This window comes from Blastomyces dermatitidis (assembly GCF_000003525.1).
Source record: "Blastomyces dermatitidis ER-3 genomic scaffold supercont1.2, whole genome shotgun sequence".
Classification (NCBI taxonomy): Eukaryota; Fungi; Ascomycota; class Eurotiomycetes; order Onygenales; family Ajellomycetaceae; genus Blastomyces; species Blastomyces dermatitidis.
In genome coordinates this window covers 372,509-390,549 of record NW_025544775.1, presented here as the reverse complement: position 1 = coordinate 390,549, position 18,041 = coordinate 372,509, and the positions used below count along the sequence as shown (strand labels likewise).

Here is an 18,041-nt window from a genome sequence, read left to right as displayed (position 1 = left end):
GGCAGCAACGGGCGACCGACGCTAACTCAATCGGGCGGTTAGCTCGGCCTGCGCAAAAAACGTCCATTTAATTTATTGTTTTTTCTTGCGTCTGACATCTACCAATTTTCTACTCCGTACACACTCGCGCGGGATTGCGTCTGATGTCCTGATGCACCTTACATTAACGAGCTTGTCAAAAAGCTTTAATTGCGGACTGATCTAATTGGCCCGATATGATGTCCCGCATACCAGAAGCCCACGTTAGATGCAAACCAAATGGGTGACCATCGAACAAACACCCTGCAATACGGGCATTTGGGCAGTGCTACTTATCTACCCGATATACAAGTATGGGAATTTTCACGCAAGATCGATAAAGGTAAATCCAATAGCCATTTTCATTTTCGTATATGCCTACTTTCATTATGGCTAATATGTTACTTCTGCAAACACAATAGAGCCTTCTCTCGTGTTCTACGGCCATGTTAAATGCGCCTTCCCAGCTCCAGCAACACCCGGCGCTCGGATTGAAATCCAGGATAGCGACAGGCTGTTAACTAACAAAGATGAAGATGCTTTGCTGAAAGTTAGGCCGGAGCTGGCTCCGGGTTTGGGCCTCCTTCGCCGACATGAGGCTTCATCTCGGGCTATCACCGCTGCAGTGGCCAAGTTTGACCCTCAAGTTTCCAACCTCCTGGCCATTGGGAATGCGATCAACCTTGACCGACGTGGCGGCAGAGGTGATTCCACTGTTCCAATAGCAGTTCTTGTCTGTGGTGACTCCGCTGCGTCTATTCAGCTTGTGGAATTGGATGATGAGGGAATCGCATGGCCCCCGGACAGTGATGGCCTGGTGAAAGTCCCTACTCTCCACAGCCGGCAGAAGGCACTGTGGATGGGGACTGCTGGGCCTGTGCAACAAATATGTTTTGCGGAAACTGTGGATGAAAAGAGTACATGGTTGGCCGTGCGATTTTTACAGTCCAGTATTGTCTTCCGCCCTCAGCGGAACAAGCTTCCAATTTCTGTCCACTATGACGATATGGATTTCATGCGAGAAAACCTAGAAGATACTCGTTTAGATGCTAACCCGGTTCTGGAAATTCCCATCTCCAGCACCGGTGGAGTCCCGCATGCTGACATCACATTTAATCCATGGTATCAACAACAGATAGCGGTTGTCGATCGCTTGGGGAATTGGACTATTTGGGATATAGGGAAGCAACGCCAGAGCACTTATTGGCACGCAGACCCCGGTCCATCTGGTAGGTTGGACGGTGAACGCACCAAAAGAGATCATTACGATGGATGGGCTGCGATTTCATGGGTGGGAAATGTTCATAAGTTGCTGGTCTGCGATAGGCGGAATATTGCTTTGTATCGAATAGAGACTGATCCCATGCAGCACTACGCCGTTGACGTTAACATTCAGCAGGAGTCTGAGTGGATTCTGGACATTAAAAGGAGCCAGTCGAATCTTTCAAATATATTTGTTCTCACAACGACGCAAATACTTTGGCTACATGTTAATTCCGATGATTTCTCATCGTCCAGCCAGCGAGGAGATGGCCAGGAAATAACCGTTCTACTCTCTTGGCGCCATTTCAGGGACCCAGAAGATACCAGCCTTCAATTGGCTCCAGTGCTGATCCAAAATTGTACTACTTTTCACCTCCCTTAAGCATGGATTTATTTCTCTATCACTGGTGTGCTAATATTAGTTGTAGCTTTGTCCCTCATTATATACTCGCAACTGAACAATATGGCACAAGTCTTCCGTTTTGCTTTTTCTCCAGACGACCCATCGATTCCATTATCAGTCGCCGATCCGTTCTTCCTTCCGCTGCCTACTAGTAACAACCGTGATCCGAAAGCGCTGGAACCTTCGCCAGAGGGCGTTTACTTTTCGTCTTTGATTTTTCAGCAAATTGTAAACTCCATCGTTACCGACCCCACCAATGGCAGCAAAACCCTCACCCTCGTCAAATTTATTGGCCAGCACTCTAATTTGGAAGTTATTGAGTCCTTATACGTGGCGAAGGCGGATGGTGGGGATGAAACTTACGAGCAGTTTAGCTCGACTCCCCCACAGGTGAAAACGGAGAAAAGTTCAAAGTTGGTTGATGATGATGATGATTTCATAGTGGATGATTTGAATGCGGTAGTACTGCCACCGTACGCGGGGAGGAGATATTGGAATAGAAGTCGAAATAGCCGGGAACAACTAATACGTGCTTCTCCCTATGGTGAGAACTGGGTTGATCTGTATGAGTTGGCTTCCTCCGCTGTTACTGAGCAAATAGGAAACAGAGGGAGGTCAACCATGTCTGAGAAGGGATCCCAAACGTTCAACAATTGGTTGGAGGACTTGACTGCCAACTTTGAGGAATTAGTCTTGGGTGATTCAGCATTATCATCGAACTCCAGAACAATGTTCGTGTATATCCCCTCTTTGAATTAAGCGATATAATCCTAACCTTGCTCAAACACAGGCTTGATATCCTCCCATCCTCTCCATTTTTGGATGACATTGATCGAAGTACTCACGATTTTGATCGATTTGTGACGCGTCTGGAGGATCCTGTGCAAAATATGCTACCCCTTGGATACGAAATCACTCATCTACCGATGTCATATTACCCACCCTCGAACATCTCAATACCCGATACTGGTTCCCGCAGGATGATACCCACTAACATCACTAAACTCTACGACTCCCTTGTCCGCGACTGGCTCTTCCCTCTCCCGGGCGACTTCCCAAACAAGATCCGAATGGCCAAAGAAAAAAACATACGAAACATCGTCATGCAACTGATACTCTCAAGAATCGTTCTAACTAGACGTTCGATTCCCGAACCACACGATCCTGGTCTCTGTCTCTCCGAGACTGCCGAAGAAGACCTTTCTTCTTCCCATCCGTCCTCGTCGGCCCCGTGGCCCAGCCAAGCACCATTATTTACTCAATCGCAAAACCCTACAGTTACCACCACCTCCTCTGGTGGACAGAAGGAGCTGGAGCAATCTAGCTTCTTACAACCATCGTCTCAAAATACAACCGCAACCACAGCTACAACCATGACCCCATACGCAACCCTCCGCCTCTACACCTCCTTAAAACAACCCGACCAACCCCGCCTCCCTCGCCGCATTTCTGACATCCTCTCACACTGGAAACTCGGCACAAACCCCTCAGCCTACGACTGGCAAGCGACGGTCCGCACGCTCCGTGACGAAGAGGAGCAGGAGACCGAAAGCCAATCGGCCAGTCGACGGCGAAAAAGACGCGAGGCGAGGCGGTTACAGAGACGTCAGCAGCAGCAATCGCAACAGAGCTATCTACCGTCTTCATCTGCTACTGCTACTGCTCCTGCTTCTACCCCCACTCTTGCTTCTGTTTCTTCTATTCCTACCCCTTCAGCTTCGCAGGTGCCGGTTGTGCGGATGTGGGGGAGTCAGCAACAGCAGCAGTCGAGCCGGGGGATGGGTCAAGGGTCATTTTTGGGACCGGGGACGGACAGGGGCGCGGTTACGAGCTCACAGATGATGGTATGGAGTAGCCAAGTTACGGAGGAAGCGGATGTGCCGATGACACAGGTTGAGAGTGGGGTGTTTGCGGGTAGAAACGCGAGTAGTAGGAGGGTTGCGAAGGAGAGGAAGAAGAAGAGGGCGGCCGGGTTTTAAGTCGGAAGCAGGATCTTTCATGGGTTAGTTACATTGGACGATTTTTTTTCTTTTTTTTCTTAAGGATCGGCGATTGTCGACCCCCTATTTGAGAGTGGTGTGAATTGCACACTTTTTTTCTTTTTCTCACCCTTGTCGTAGTTAATTACTATGTTGAATCCGCTTTATCGTTAACGATATAAACGTGCACAGTTAATCATTTCGTTAATCATTTCTAACCTATATGTATAAAAAACCCCATCCAAGAATATTTGCAAGTTGTCTTATTTCCACCTCTCGACTCATCACCGTATTAATCAACCCGGGAGAATCCGTAGGCAGCCAGAGGCTAACGTGCCTAAAAGCAAGAACGCACCCAAGCAAGAAACAACCAGCAAGGAATACAAAGTAATGTAAAATCAATATAACCAATGCGGAAAAATAATATCAACAGGGAAAAACCCGCATGAATGTAAATACATAATGAAAGCCCTTCCTACCCGGGCATTTCCCCGCTTCCCAACCTCTCTCCATCCGCCCCCGCCTCCACCCCGCCGCCGGGCGTGGCTATCCCACCAACTCTCCTGTCCCAATCCGTTCCACCCGCCCACTCACCCACTCGCTCCTTTCTGGGGAAGTAAAGTCCTCGCAAAAATCACTTTAGGTCTCGGAACAAGGATTGTACGGCGCATATATAGGTGTGTGCGCGGGCGCTTTCGGCCGTGGGAGCGAGGACTTCCGGCGACAGGCCGTAAAGGATGGTAGTAATTATAACGATAATGATCTTGAGAATACAGCTCTGTTGTACTATATATCCAAGGCTAGAAGCTATGCCATAAATTTATGCATGCATATGTAAGTAGTGAATATATGCATGGTTAGTGTGGGCCATGCATGTAAGTTATTGTATTTGACGTTTTCCCTTTGACCTGAAAGGGAAACGACGACTCCGTGAATTGGTCTTATATATATATATATATGGATATAAGTTATCCAAAACCTGAACGGGACAATGGCCGAATTGATGCTATTGGCAGGTAAAGGAGGTGGTTTGATGTGGGGAGAAAATGGAGTGCGATATCTGTCACTGCAGAGCGAATTCTACCGTTCGTTCTCGTCGATCGTAAACAGCAGTTCCAAGTAATAAAACTACCCAGCCAAGTTGTGGTTTTCGGTTTTCTCTTTCAGCCGTAGAAAAAAAAAAAAAAAAAAAAAAAAAAAAAACCCAAGTCAGGTGAGTTCTCCCGGTCGCATTCATTTAGCGATGGCCGAATATGTCTATTTCATCAATGTCGCTTTCATCCTCCTCGTCTGTATCCTCTTGATGTTCGTCATCATCAGAGGCATCCGAGCCATCGATGCTTTCACTTTCATCTTCCAGTATTACCACTTCGTCATCGTCCTTTCCATCCCCAAATATCCCGAACGTAGGCCTGAAAGCTTTACTACCCCAAAAGTCGATGTCATCGTTATCGTTATTGGTTGCTGTGTTCTTATTCTCATCACTACGAGGATTCGAAATCGACCATACCGAATCGCTCCGGCGATGAAGGCCGAAATAATTCCCGATCACTGCAGGGACAGTTCGTGGAGGTATAGTGGAAAAGGATCGACGATAGCTTGCTGTTTGGTCCGCAGGCTGAGGGGTCCCAAGGCTGGGATTGGGATCGTTTGCCGGGACTGACCTTGACATAGTTGACAGCAGAGTACTTTCGGCCAGTGCTTGGGTGTCAGAGCTTTGCGGCAATCTGGTCAAGCGAATTGGTATGGAAATGTTACGGGATATGTCCCGGGCTCCATTGGTTTCATGACTGTGGGTGTTCTGATCATTGTGATCGCCAGCAGTGAGGAGACGTATCTGCATTGTGTTGTACGAGTAACATCTGCGACAATAGTCAGCAAAATAAGTTAATGAACAGTATATAAAAGGATATTGGCGTACATTTCGCATTTCAAACCCAACCAGTGGTAGTGAACAGCAGATTTCGCGGAACAGTCGTTGCAAGATATAAGAGCTCTTGTATCCCTAAAGTCCGGTGGCATTGGCTGGTCATTGATTGTACGATCTAGGCTTCTGAAGTGTGCCTCCATATTTGCAATAGTCTTGCTGCAAATAGGACATCGATAGGACGTTTTTGAGTATTGGGAAAAGCATTTCTGATGGATGCTATGGCCGCACTTCATGAATATGACAGTCTCTGGAGAGGTGAACATATATTCACCACAGATTGGACAGTCACACTGCGTTGATCTTTCGATACATCTATGGGTCTGCTGGATAGAGATAGGTATGCAGACAGAGCACGTCTAATAGGCCGTCAGTTAATTCTCAAACTTATCCAAATGAGAACAAGACATACCTTGCAGTGATAGTAATCCTTGCCAATACCTTGACCAATACGACAAATCCCGCAGTCATTGCAGTGGTAAATGCTTTTCTGGCTGTCGTTGTCCCAGAGCTTGCAAACCGAGCAGTAGTAACAAGCGGCCTGGACACCGCACGATTTACACCATTGCGCGACCGGTTGCGGAGTGCTACAAACCATGCAGAGCATGTTTTGAGTCGCTCTTCGAATTAAAACGTGATCTTCTGCTTGGTCGTGGCAAAATCTGCAAGGGTACCAGCACTTGCATGTGAAGCATTGAAGCTTTACTCTCCTCTTGTAATGTTGACAACCCAGTTGGAGATTATCCTCTTCCACTGCGTCGTCATTCGCGATTTCTTTCGGAAACGAAATGATGCTCTCAGCAGTAAGATCAGATGATGACTCATGTCGAGGTGCATAGCTAGGTCGTAGATCATCATCAGTGAGATGATAGGACAACTCGAGTGAAGCAGCAGACGTGACCGAGGTAGGAGTCGCGGTAAAGTGCCCTGAAGATCGTTTGCCATGCGAAACAGGAGTCCACGGCCGCTCTTGATCGCGAGAGCTTCCAGGCGAACGTGACTGGCCATACCTTTTGTTCAGAGATGAATTATAATTCTCCGTCATAAGGGCATGAATCAACCTGGCCTTTTCCGCATTAGAAACCTTTGCATCCCGAATATTGTGTATCCTTTCTCTCAAGGACTGCATTCCATCATCCTCCGGCAATGTTGATATGGCTTTCCCATTCCAGTTGAAATCGTTGACAACATATGGGTCACTCTGGCCGCCGCTCCTTTCGTCGAGATCTCTAGTTCGTTCCCTATCTTCTCTCCTAAGGTTCAACAGGGAATTGGACGAAGAATCCATAAGAACAGGCCCTGACCTTGGAGTTGGAGTTTGCCTGGCTCTATTATTTGAGTCCGCGGAATGCCGCCCAGCGGTACCGTCCATGTCTTCTAGGACCGCAGCATGCGATTCTACCGGAAAATGGAGAAGTGAGGGCGATAGCTGGCTCACACCAATCTCGGAACGAAGATCCGCGTAGGCGTTTTCATGATGAGGGGTAGTCGAGGAATGCGATACGTCCTCCGAGATAGCAATGGAAACCTCATTTTGGCTGGGTATGTGGCTTCCCTCAATCGAGCGATTAGGATCGGCCATGTCAGCACCAACTATCCCACCTCTAAGTTCCTCCGTTTCTGGGCCAGTTTGCTGGGTTTCTGGCCCCGCATCTGTAGGATCTGAGAGCGATCCTTGTAGTTGGCGGGCTCTCCGGAGCAGTGATTCGGACAAGTAAGAGGAAAAATAGCTGCTCATTAAGCAGAACGGCAAATAAAAGACACGCAGAGCAGTGTATTTATTATATAAGTATGTATATATCTCCAATTCTTCACATTTCCAGTCCAGTTGTGGATGTTGAGGTTGTGTGCTGGAGAGGAGGAAGGTGTAGGGCAAAAGTTGCGGCTGACGTCTGACACCAAGCACCTGACATGTGCAGCTATCCATTCCAGGGTCCTAATTCGATGCAATGTACTCCGTACATGTACATACATTATTATATATAGCACACAAGATAAGAGCATTCTATAAATTTTAGGATTTACCTGGGCTTGGAATGCATTATTGTATTTGACGTGTTTATTTATTTTAATTCCCAGATTGGTTAGTCCATCTACGGAATTGGCTGGTAAATCTAGCTATAGGGTACGGTGCTACTTTTTGTCGCAACCGTCATGCTAGCAAAAGATAGAGAGAAAGGTATCTCTGTCGATGCACCTGCTAAAACTTGAGATTTTATTCATCCTTCATGTACTTGTGTCGTTAGACATCATACCCTTTTCAAATGCGCTCCAAATGCGCCTGACGCGCTGACATCGCGGCTTCCAATTCATTTCCATTGCAGATTTGAGGTGCAATTAGGTCTTTGGTAGCTTATTACAGAAATTGGATGGGCCGATGGGAGTAAATATCCAATTTATTTTCTCATTTAAGACATAGACCAAGGCTTTCATTAAGCATCTTCAAGGTCATCTCAAATGGCCTGTATGCGATAGCCCTCATTTGGGCACGTGCTCCGGTTTGGGTGCCAAAACTAGTGTGACTATTAGATATGGAGAAGGGGCAAATATCAACTCCTTCTGGGGAGAAACAAAATCTTACAACTTGGGGTCTCCCTCCGCAAGCTTATGTGGCTGCTGCCAGAATCTGACGTGCAGCAGATTTTTAACGATTTTGTGTTCAGTGCTCGTGGAGCTAGACGCAAGTCGAAGAAACTCAAGGGTGTTAACAACTCTCCGTGGATCGAACTCATTCGGCGTGCCATTTCGAAAAGATTTCCGAAGAGTCCAGAGGAGGACGTGACGTGCAGGGCTCGAATAGCGTACGGCTTGTAGGCCGGTCCGGTAGAGATGTCTATAAGCATGGAGGACGGCGACGTTAAGAGATTGGGCCTCGAGCGCAGCGACAGTAAGCAATATCTATGGCATAAAATGAGCACAATGTAGATAGTTAAAATATTTTTATAAAAGAAAGGGAGATATCGTTGGTATCGTACTAACTTTCGACATGGCCATGGCAGCAGTCGCAGGTGAATGCGTTCCAAACCAGTATCATTGCGGAAAGCAGCGGAGACGTTTATCTCAGGCCGAGAATAACATCAGCGGCACAGCGGTGGACCTCAATGAACTCGAAAAACGGTTATTTAATCCATCCAACTGCCTTGAGCTCCCTTCCTCGATACGGCCTTGTTGTACCGAAGAGAGCTCAAGCAATAACGAGTCCCGCCAAAAATTGCTCCCTGCGATGTTGGCGTGCCAAGATATTTTAATCCCACGCTATTCCTAATACAACCTAAATCACGGTTTGAAGTCACGTGATTTGCGGGACAGCAATCTTCCGGTTTAGGGCTCGCGTTAGCCCAACCTTGGAATCTTCCCAACCTCAACCTTCCGTCGTTCCCAGCCTCACACTCATCGCTCTGTCTCAACGCGACATCTGCCGTCGTTTCTGTCAACGACGGCGTCTTTACTGAGTTCAGAACATAGAATCTCTGCATGTCTATGATTATGCTAGATCTTATATCTGGATTTGTTGAGTCTCAGCGTTTGTTCATGCACAGTCCACACTGATGATCTAGGTTTCCCAAGTTTCTGTTTTTGTTCACAAATACTCTCGTGTGTTTCTGACACCGCCCATACCATTAGCGCTATAGTTGTGATGTGCACAGCTGTCGCAAGGAGTATGTGCTAGGCCACGAATTATAACCGGCACCGTGTGAATACCTTTCCTTGCGACAAATATGACGAGGGTCGTTGCTCGAGTCACGTCGGCGCAAGCCGCCATGCGGACTCGAAGCAGAGTCCTAAAACCCAAGAAACATAAAATTATTATGGAGAGCATTACCCAGGAAAAGAAGAAACTTCGCAGTGTTGTATGTGACTTGAGTTAGCAATATCGGACTTTTGAAAATGTCCTCTTTTAACACAGGACCACAGATTTCTTTCGAGGCCAAGGCTCCCCCTGGCTATACCTTTATACCTGCCGGCAACCCCAAGTTCACTAATGCATGCAAGGAGATGTGTCGGCAAGATGGGCTCCAAGTCTTTGCTGTTTCGGTTTGTTGGCTGTCCTCCGGCTTTTCTCGTTCCGGTTTGACTTTTGTGTTCTTTTCACTGACTGGTTGGGCTAGACAACACCTCATCAACGAATGCACGACCTTTCTCAACAAGTACATAGGATTGGTTATCACTTCCCTAGCGTCGTTGTGGCCACAATATGTATGGAACTGGGTCTATTTCTTTCGTCGACGGGGAAAGTTGTACCATACTCGTCCTCTCAATATCCTGTAAAGGGTCTTGGTCGGGAACGACGGGCTGATTCCGAGGTATCCCAAAATACAATCAATGTGGAGGCGAAGGATGCAATCAAGGATTTATTCCCTAGCATCCCGACGAAAGATTTGAACCGGATAATCAAAACGGCGTTCCAAAAGGTGTGTTAATTGCCACGCTGGGGTTCGTTGCTGACTCAATTTTTAGGGTAAACGCAAAGTCGGGACTGCCGTCGAATTGCCTCTCGCACGCCGTGTGCAATTAGCTGTTGTAGCTCATATTCGTCACGTCTATACTGACTACGATCGGCTACTCAGGATTACTTCCTTTCAAGATGCCAGGGCAGCAGTTGAAGAGCCAACTCTTGCCAAGCTTGTTCAATGGCGAGGTGATGATGAGAATGGCAAAACCGTTTTAGAAGATGTATTCCGAGAGGTTATCGTTATTTCCGATGACGAAGATGACGAAGATGATGAAGATGAGAGTGACCTTGCCGACGAGGGCTTCTCCAGAGAGGGTCGACAATCGAGCGTTGAGATCGTGTCGAGTAGTGCCCTAGCAGGAGAGCTTCAAACAAGGCCTATGAATTATGGACACCTTCCTTCTGGTGACCGTGAGGCCGCCCAGGATTTTTCTGAAGATGAAGCTCCCTCTGGGTTCAGGTTCATACCCCAGCTTTCGCGAAAGAAAAGGACTGCGGACAAAAAGAGAGCCGATCGTAGGGGCTTTAGCCGATATGAAGCCTGGGATCGAGCTCGAGACCGGTACAAGGCTGGCGAATATTTACCTAATACTACTAGGCCTGATGATTGTGTGGTCGAACGCTATTCAGTTCCTCCTACCATGCAGGACACCTTGCAGGAAACGACCAGCCTCAATAGCCACCACACACGACCACTTCTTGTCCATGTACCAATTCCCCCCGGAACGCGCACTGCACGGCCCAATGATTCTACTAACGAAGCACGCTTTAACCAACCTCTGAGCTCAACGGATCACCCACCATTGGATAGCCGCCCGTATTTTCTCGAACCGAATGTAAGTTAATTTGTCTAAGCTAACAATAAGACTAGTCCTCCTCTTCTCCCTATCTTTACTTAACCCTTGAAACTAACAGCAGCCAACCTACCATGGAACTAGAAATCTCGACCGGGACCACCTGATCGGATCCAGTTGGCTGATGGTGCTGTATTTGAGAGAGCCGACATCAACACATGGCCTGAACAGGAGAGAATAGTTCAACAACCGAAGCAGTTACCTCCTACGCTTGTATCCCCCAATTTACCAGAAACGCACACTGATGAAAGGAGATTCCGTATACCTACCGGAAATTTGCATCCCCCTTCCCGCCGTGGAAGGGATATCAGTGAGTATCAGGAGCAGCGCGTGCTCCCATCAATTGAAGGACCAGAGCTTCCTAGCCGTTTCAGAAACCAGGGAGTGGGACAACCGGACCTACTACCTCGAAAAAGGGTTCCAGATGACTTCCCACCGTACTACATGAAGCCAGCCAATCCTCCTATTGAGGAAGTCTCAGGCAAGATGAACGTAATTAACATTAACGAAGACAGACACATCTCACAAAAAAGACGAGTAGAATATAATACTATACGTGGGAGCTCTCCTATGGATAGAGGTCGAGACAGAGTTATTATATCCTTACCACAGGGGCCATACGATTCCCCAGCTTATCGTAAACCAGGCCTTTCGGATGTTTCATATTTTTACACGGAGCAGCAACAACTCTCATCAAATGAACGGAGTGAAGATCTGGGCCACCATCTTGAGCGAGTTCCACTTGGTACTAAAAGGCCTTTTGATCCTGTTCCCTCAAGTTCACACTTTTCTAGTGGTTTATCTGATCGTCCCGAACATGGACATCGATATGGAGCACCTGGTCTCCATGAGGCTCGTCACGGCCTTTCCAGCCGGAATCTTTTAGAATCTTCTCGCTTTGTTTCTGCATCTGATGAACCTAGTTTTAAGATGGTCAGGAATGACGGTCGACCCGTCAGACCTAACCATGTTCCCAGTTTCAATCATCCTCAACCTCAAATTTTTGACCATGAGGACTTTGTAAACCCAAGAGGTCCAAGTTCATTCAGGGATGCCAGCCGTCCAGTTTTTGTTACACAAGAACCGCCTATCAGGCGGAAGTTGCTTCCTGATGAAAATACTCGAATTTCCAGTCTTCACTCTCACGACTTTGTACGTCCTGTTAATTTGCAGGACGCAGATGGATCTATCAGCCATGAACCACAGGGGGGGCCAGCACGTCCAGCTAGCCCTCGTAAGACAAGATATGTACCCCGTGGTGCATTCAAGGCGTACGACCGAGTCCGAGCTGAATCTCAGGCGGATCGCCCGCATTCACCACAGCCCTTCACCTCCCGAGTAGCTCCAGTTCATGAGCCCAACGATACATTTTATATTGGTCCAAACTCCCCTCCCCGAACTGGCTGTTCAACTTTGAATCCTCCCCAACCTTCTTCGGTTTTATATGATTCGCGAGTAGTTCGGCTACCTATTGATGACGATGGACGGTATGCAATGCGCTGACAGGCTTATGTCCTAAAAATGAGATCTATTCCAGCGCCCAATCGATTAACATCGATCATGCTCTTTTCTTTTCCTTTCTTTTCCTTTCTTTCTTTTATTATTATTTTTTGTGCTGTTGTTTTGACCCACTGACGAAAACATTCGTTAGAAAGTACCCCGACGACGATGGCATGCAGCACCACGTGGTACTCCGAGACGGCGGCCTTAGATGGAGACCTCGTAGCTCGCCGCTATTATGAACGAATGTCCCACGAACGCCCAAGTATCGTTCTGGGTGAATAAATGAATCATTTTTGATTCAGCGCGACACGTTCATGAGCTGAGCATGCTTCTGCTGAATTTCTCTACCATATATCCTTTTTCCTTGAAAGAAAGAATTTAATCTTATAATCTCTGTATTTATTGAGTTGGTGTTGGGTTTGCCTTAATGCGGGAGGCCAGGCGGTGACGGGTTTACTACGATAATAGACGGGGTTGGAACTTTGAACGCATTGTTTGGTTTGGAGTTTTGTGGAGGAGTTTCTGTTACGCGCCGGCGGATTCCACCGGCTCCCTCGGACTAGTTCTGCATGTTTCCGCTCTTCTTGTTCCATATTGTTGTCTTTTTTACTTTTTGTGTCATTCTCTCCCCGCGGCAATGCTGTACAGTAGTTACTTGATACCCAATTGCCTCGGAGGAGGGTTGACGTAATGCATGTACATACTGGCTTGAGACTCCAGTGGAGCCAATTTATGTGGATTAATTAATCGCCTAGGAGATCCATTTGATTTTCTTTGTATGTACAGTGCTATTAACTGACATAAATGTTGGTGAGGTGATAGTTAGCATCTATCAAATGTTTAACTAGAGCAAACAAACTAGTTTTAAGAAACAAATATTACGATTCTTTAAAGATAGCTGGCTAAAGATATTGTATTGCTATGGTGATAGCGTGCAAGTAATCCCGGAGAGCAAGGCAAGGCATGAGATTGACCCTATCTATCCTCTCCCTCTGGTATTTCTGCCTCTGATCTGATGCCACATTCGTAAAAAGAAGGCAGGAAAACCCTCCCCATAGTTATCAGAACGTTGGGGATTCCACCTATTTCAAAATATGAAAAATAATCCAGCGCTCTCTCGCTCCCTCCACCGTCCGTCAACTGCAATGAAAGTCCCTCTTCACCTATAATCGTAACCTTTGTAATGTAACAAACCCCCACGCGCCGCTCCGTGTCGCCAAACCATCAACTACCAACACTACCAACCATGTGCCGCGGCGATATACCCCGATATGTCTCTTACCCCCACCTCCCCATACCTTTTTCTCCAAATATAATTGTCCATATTTAAACGTCCTTCTGCACACCATCAGCCTCGCCCTTAGTGACTGTCTTGCCTGTTTTCTTAATGGTGGCGAGCACGGTGTCGTATTCAAGCGAAGGTTCAGTGAGGACGGTTGCGGTCTGCGATTCGAGATTGACGGTGTAGGATTTGACGCCTGTGGTTTTTTTTTTTGGGAGGGGGGGTTAGTTCTGGTTCTCTCTTTTTTTTTTTTTTCTTTCTAGTTTTCTAGTTTTCTTCTTGGGTAGGTAGGTATCTTTCGGGGAGGGGATGCAGTATGTATATCTTCTTTGATTGAGGGGAATTGATTGAGAGGAAACCAGCTAGCTACCCCGCAGCGGAAAGCCACACAGAGAGAGACACGGGCTTACCGTCAAGTTTCTTGAGGACGCGCTCGATGGCGCCTGAGCAGCCGCCACAGCTCATGGTGACGTTAAATTTGTACTCGTGTTGTGTGTCGGTCATTGTTGCTTTCGTTTTGCTATCTTTTCTTCTTTGTCTTTTGTCTCTGGAGCGGGTGTCCGTAGTAGTAAGGTAAGAAGAAGAGTCGAGGAAAGATGAACGACAGAGGGGAGGCCAAAGGAAACGTAGGGGTGTTGTTATATTTATATTATACACAGGGATAGTAGTTAAATACTATGGAGGAGGTATCTGCGACACCGAAATTAATTAATCAATCCCCCTCCCTTCCCCCCCGCCGTCCGCCTGGTTAATATTTATCAGGCTTCTTGCCCATGCTTTGTTTGTTTTTCTGAAACATAATTAATTCCCTCTTTCTATTCCGTAATCCGTAATAAATAACTTAAACGTAACTAGGGTTCAGCATCGTTCCAGTGATTCCAATTCGTTTATCCGATAGGCTTCGCCTGCTTCTCTTCTCTCTACCTCTCTCTCTCACACTCACAAGCAACTTATCTCCCTTGGATAAACGAATTGGTAAGCAAAACACGCAAAAACACCGCAATGCCCGCATTAATATCTGAGGAAACACGCAATTATCTCGCAGAGAAGACTGGGGAACATTGTTCGGCCAAAGATCTTCCAACTAAATACCAAATATAAGCTGGTTATATTAGTCAGGCGGCCGAAATCACGTCATAGAAGCTCTCGGGTTGGTGGTATATATAAGGACAGTTGTTTGGCTGGTCAACCAGTTCTATATGCCTATAGTGAGAGAATATGGACAATATCAATGGTACAGTGCAAAGAATCACATAGAGATTTGTATGTGTAACTCAGATATATTAAAAATGAATTATTGACTCTTAGAATGGCAGAATGACCAGCTGGCTATATATATACAACTTCTCTACTATGGAGAAATTCTCTAGATTGGTAGCGCTGCATGCAGCAGTGCTGTGGTTGTCAGTGATTGTAGATTTTTTTTGAAGTTATTATCCCAATAACTTTAAATTATTCAAATCCCAGGAGCTTGGACCAACTGGTAGGTAGTTAATATGTAAGTTAACTACTGTACATACACGCATACAACTCCAAGTGCTTTGCAAAATTCACTTCACACTTCAACATAATTCAATTTATTTCTAATCACTCTGTATATATGACCAAATTGAAATTTCAATATTTGTCATTATTGACCTGACATTTTCACCACTGACTGACTGTCTATCTGTCTTTGAGTGAGGAGTTGGCCAAATTTGTTTGATCATTGTCATGTCAAGTCAAACAAACTCTACCAGGTTCTTCATCCTGCCAGGTCTTTTCAGCTCGCACCTCTTTCTTTCTGACTAGGAGGGAACAAGGGGAAAAAGCGAAATAAAAGAGAGAATGCATCATCTTGAAATGGAAGAGACACACTCAAGGCAAGATAAGAAGAAAGCACATTTGGAAAACAACACCCAGTCCACAATGCGAGAGTCGGGAAGGGGAAAAGGCCGTCAATTTAAAATAAATATATAAAGAAAAAAAAGAAAAAGAAAAAGCGACAAGTAACCCACAACAACAAGCGCCGCCGTGTTACCTTACTCTCTCCTCCTCCTCCCCCTGCTCCTCATCCTTCCACTCAGCGCAACACAACGGACACGTTACCACACAACGGCTTTGCCCTAGGCCACCTCTCAAGCACTGAGCCTCCCACCTGCTGAAACACGCCTTGTGCAGGTTTCCGCCACACTGCGCTTTGCACCAGACAAGTCCCCGCTGGCTAGTAATAGAACTGTCAACACCGTCGGTGTCTTCCCTGACCTCGACATACGGTTCCATGCAGATACCGCATTCTGCGTCGATGGTTTGCGGGTGACGGGTCATGGCCCATGGGCCCAGGGCACCGCTTGAATATTATAGATTTGAAATATTATCAATATAATTTATATTTTTTTTAAGTAATAGTAATAATTTCATAATATTTAATAAATAAATAAATCAGTCACATTATTAAATATAATACAGAATATTCAATTCAATTCAATTCAATTATATACTGTGAGTTTTAAAGAGTATACAGAGCTGTTATACTATTACGTACAAAGTTTTCTTGCTTTTTTATATCTATATCATCTTAAGTCTTTGATGACAGTCAGAGATGAAGCATTTAAACTATATATTCAAAGTAAAATTATCTGTTAGATGAAACTGAGACAGAATATATTATTTAAGTTATTACTTTGATAAAATGTAAACTTCTTAAGCAGTTCTTAATATGTAAGAATAAGTACTTGCAGGTGATTATTTAGAGATTGACAGCTTAATGTAATATATACTAATAATTACTAAAAGTATTCACAGTAAAAAAATAAATGTAAAAATTAAATATACAATAGTATTTAAATTAAGTTATAAATAATAATTATAAACTTCAGTCTATATAATTGTATATAATTAAGAACTGTTAATTTTATCAATTATATAAGAAATTGAAATAAAGATAAAAAATCTGTAAAAAGTGAGATTTTTTATACATTTTTCTCTTTTTAAAACTTTATCTGTGAAAGTTTTTTATTAAATAATTTTATAAAATCAGACTTAGTATTATAAGAGTACTTATTAAAAACTCTTTATATTTATAAAAATTTTAATAAGAAAAAATTCTTTATTACTATAAAGAGAAAAAAAATCTATTATTTAATTCTTTATTATAAGATTTTATTAATTTATTTTAAAAATTAATTTTAGTTTATTAGATTATCTTTAAAAATCTAACCTAGTTACTGAACTAGTATGAAAAAAATCAGGTGTTTTATATATAAAAGCCTTTCATTCTTTCTTTGAAATAGTTTGATCAACTTTTCATTGAGTAAGTAAAATAAGTTTAAAAATACACATAGTTAATGTAGAAAAGGTTGCTTTCTCAGATGCTATTTCTAAGATTAAAATTCTGAAGAGAAGAAAGAAAGAAAAAATAGAGAAATAACAAGTTCTTGAAATATAAGAACTTGAAAAAGTCAGTAAAATTCTTGAAAAACAGTGTCTAATTGAGATGAATGAAGAAGTTCTGTTAATTCTTCATACTCAGACTAAATAACTATAGAAGATGATTAAGTTCAAACTTGAAATTTCAAATACAGTTAAAAAAATATTGAAAATTCTGAGTATAATCACTGACTCTTCTTCTTCTTTTTCTTCTTTAAATCAGAAAAAAACATATACTCAAGCAGCAGAATCTGCTGTTTCTAAATCTATTATTTTAAAACCTGCTTGAAATTCTGAAAATACTCAGAAGAAAAATGCTCATACTTCTCTTCATAAGAAAGAAGAGAAGAAAATATAAAAAGAGAAAAACTTTCAAATCTTCAGAAATAGAAGACTTATTCTCAAAGTCTTAAATAGAGAGATTCTGCAGAAGAACAAGCTGAACTTAAATCTTATTTTTAAAATTATAAATGAAATTAATCAGCAGTTCTTTTCTCAGTTAATAAGTGATATTAAAGTTTAAAAATTAGTTATAGCTTGAATTAAGTTATCTTTCTTTGAAATTTCTATTGTTCTAACTATAATATCTGAATTCAGTGTGAAATTCTTTATTAAGAATGAGAATATCTGAAAATTAGTAATAGAATCTCTATTAAAAAAAATAATTCTATCTGAAAGAGATGAAAAGTAAAACAAATTCATTCTTTATAATATTTCAGTTGAAATTTTCAACTGTGAGAAAGAAATACTACTTCTTAAAAATAAGTTAGAAGAATACAATTCTATTCAACTGAGAAAGAAGTATGTATAACTGAATTCAATTAAATTGTAATATAGCGGAACTGAAATAGTGACTAGTCAGCAGTGTCATGTAGAAGTAGTTGTTTGAGAAGCTGTATAAATGAGCTTAACTATCTTGCTTAAATAGTGAGCTCATAGGCTACAAGGTTA

At 43.9% G+C, this 18,041-nt stretch overlaps 6 protein-coding genes across 6 annotated transcripts; 2 read left to right on the top strand and 4 right to left on the bottom strand.

Annotated features, from left to right (window-relative positions):
- Positions 1–81: 81 nt before the first annotated feature.
- BDCG_01400 (uncharacterized protein) lies at positions 82–4,597 on the top strand. The gene is made up of 4 exons (XM_045416902.1): positions 82–361; positions 441–1,640; positions 1,710–2,415; positions 2,475–4,597. The coding sequence occupies exons 1-4, from the start codon at positions 259–261 to the stop codon at positions 3,661–3,663; spliced, it is 3,198 nt and encodes a 1,065-aa protein (XP_045273863.1). The 5' UTR covers positions 82–258; the 3' UTR covers positions 3,664–4,597.
- A 201-nt stretch (positions 4,598–4,798) lies between these two features.
- BDCG_01399 (CHY and RING finger domain-containing protein) lies at positions 4,799–7,517 on the bottom strand (the record flags this gene model as incomplete). Its single annotated transcript, XM_045416901.1, has 3 exons — positions 4,799–5,525; positions 5,585–5,949; positions 6,003–7,517. The coding sequence occupies 3 exons, from the start codon at positions 7,515–7,517 to the stop codon at positions 4,901–4,903; spliced, it is 2,505 nt and encodes an 834-aa protein (XP_045273862.1). The 3' UTR covers positions 4,799–4,900.
- Positions 7,518–7,994: 477 nt separating this feature from the next.
- On the bottom strand, positions 7,995–8,584 carry BDCG_01398 (uncharacterized protein; the record flags this gene model as incomplete). The annotated part of the gene is made up of 3 exons (XM_045416900.1): positions 7,995–8,112; positions 8,172–8,488; positions 8,570–8,584. 3 exons carry the CDS (start codon positions 8,582–8,584, stop codon positions 7,995–7,997), a joined length of 450 nt encoding a protein of 149 aa, XP_045273861.1.
- Positions 8,585–9,309: 725 nt separating this feature from the next.
- Positions 9,310–12,639, top strand: BDCG_01397 (uncharacterized protein; the record flags this gene model as incomplete). Its single annotated transcript, XM_045416899.1, has 6 exons — positions 9,310–9,441; positions 9,506–9,625; positions 9,700–10,002; positions 10,049–10,879; positions 10,982–12,384; positions 12,549–12,639. The coding sequence occupies 6 exons, from the start codon at positions 9,310–9,312 to the stop codon at positions 12,637–12,639; spliced, it is 2,880 nt and encodes a 959-aa protein (XP_045273860.1).
- Positions 12,640–13,006: 367 nt separating this feature from the next.
- BDCG_01396 (copper metallochaperone ATX1) lies at positions 13,007–15,012 on the bottom strand. Its single transcript, XM_045416898.1, has 2 exons — positions 14,093–15,012; positions 13,007–13,878 (listed from the first exon to the last, which is right to left on the bottom strand). The coding sequence occupies exons 1-2, from the start codon at positions 14,184–14,186 to the stop codon at positions 13,727–13,729; spliced, it is 246 nt and encodes an 81-aa protein (XP_045273859.1). The 5' UTR covers positions 14,187–15,012; the 3' UTR covers positions 13,007–13,726.
- A 273-nt stretch (positions 15,013–15,285) lies between these two features.
- BDCG_16353 (uncharacterized protein) lies at positions 15,286–16,004 on the bottom strand. The gene has a single exon (XM_045425599.1). It carries the CDS (start codon positions 15,987–15,989, stop codon positions 15,699–15,701), a length of 291 nt encoding a protein of 96 aa, XP_045279573.1. The 5' UTR covers positions 15,990–16,004; the 3' UTR covers positions 15,286–15,698.
- Between the last annotated feature and the right edge of the window lie 2,037 nt (positions 16,005–18,041).

Bases quoted from the DNA above. Each gene is read 5' to 3' on its own strand.
- BDCG_01396 (XM_045416898.1), bottom strand. From the start codon at position 14,186: ATGACCGACACACAACACGAGTACAAATTTAACGTCACCATGAGCTGT. The intron at 13,879-14,092 runs GTAAGCCCGTGT...AAAAAACCACAG, and splicing joins CGTCCTCAAGAAACTTGACG to GCGTCAAATCCTACACCGTC.
- BDCG_01400 (XM_045416902.1), top strand. From the start codon at position 259: ATGGGTGACCATCGAACAAACACCCTGCAATACGGGCATTTGGGCAGT. The intron at 1,641-1,709 runs GTACTACTTTTC...TATTAGTTGTAG, and splicing joins TCCAGTGCTGATCCAAAATT to CTTTGTCCCTCATTATATAC. The intron at 2,416-2,474 runs GTTCGTGTATAT...GCTCAAACACAG, and splicing joins TCATCGAACTCCAGAACAAT to GCTTGATATCCTCCCATCCT.
- BDCG_16353 (XM_045425599.1), bottom strand. From the start codon at position 15,989: ATGACCCGTCACCCGCAAACCATCGACGCAGAATGCGGTATCTGCATG.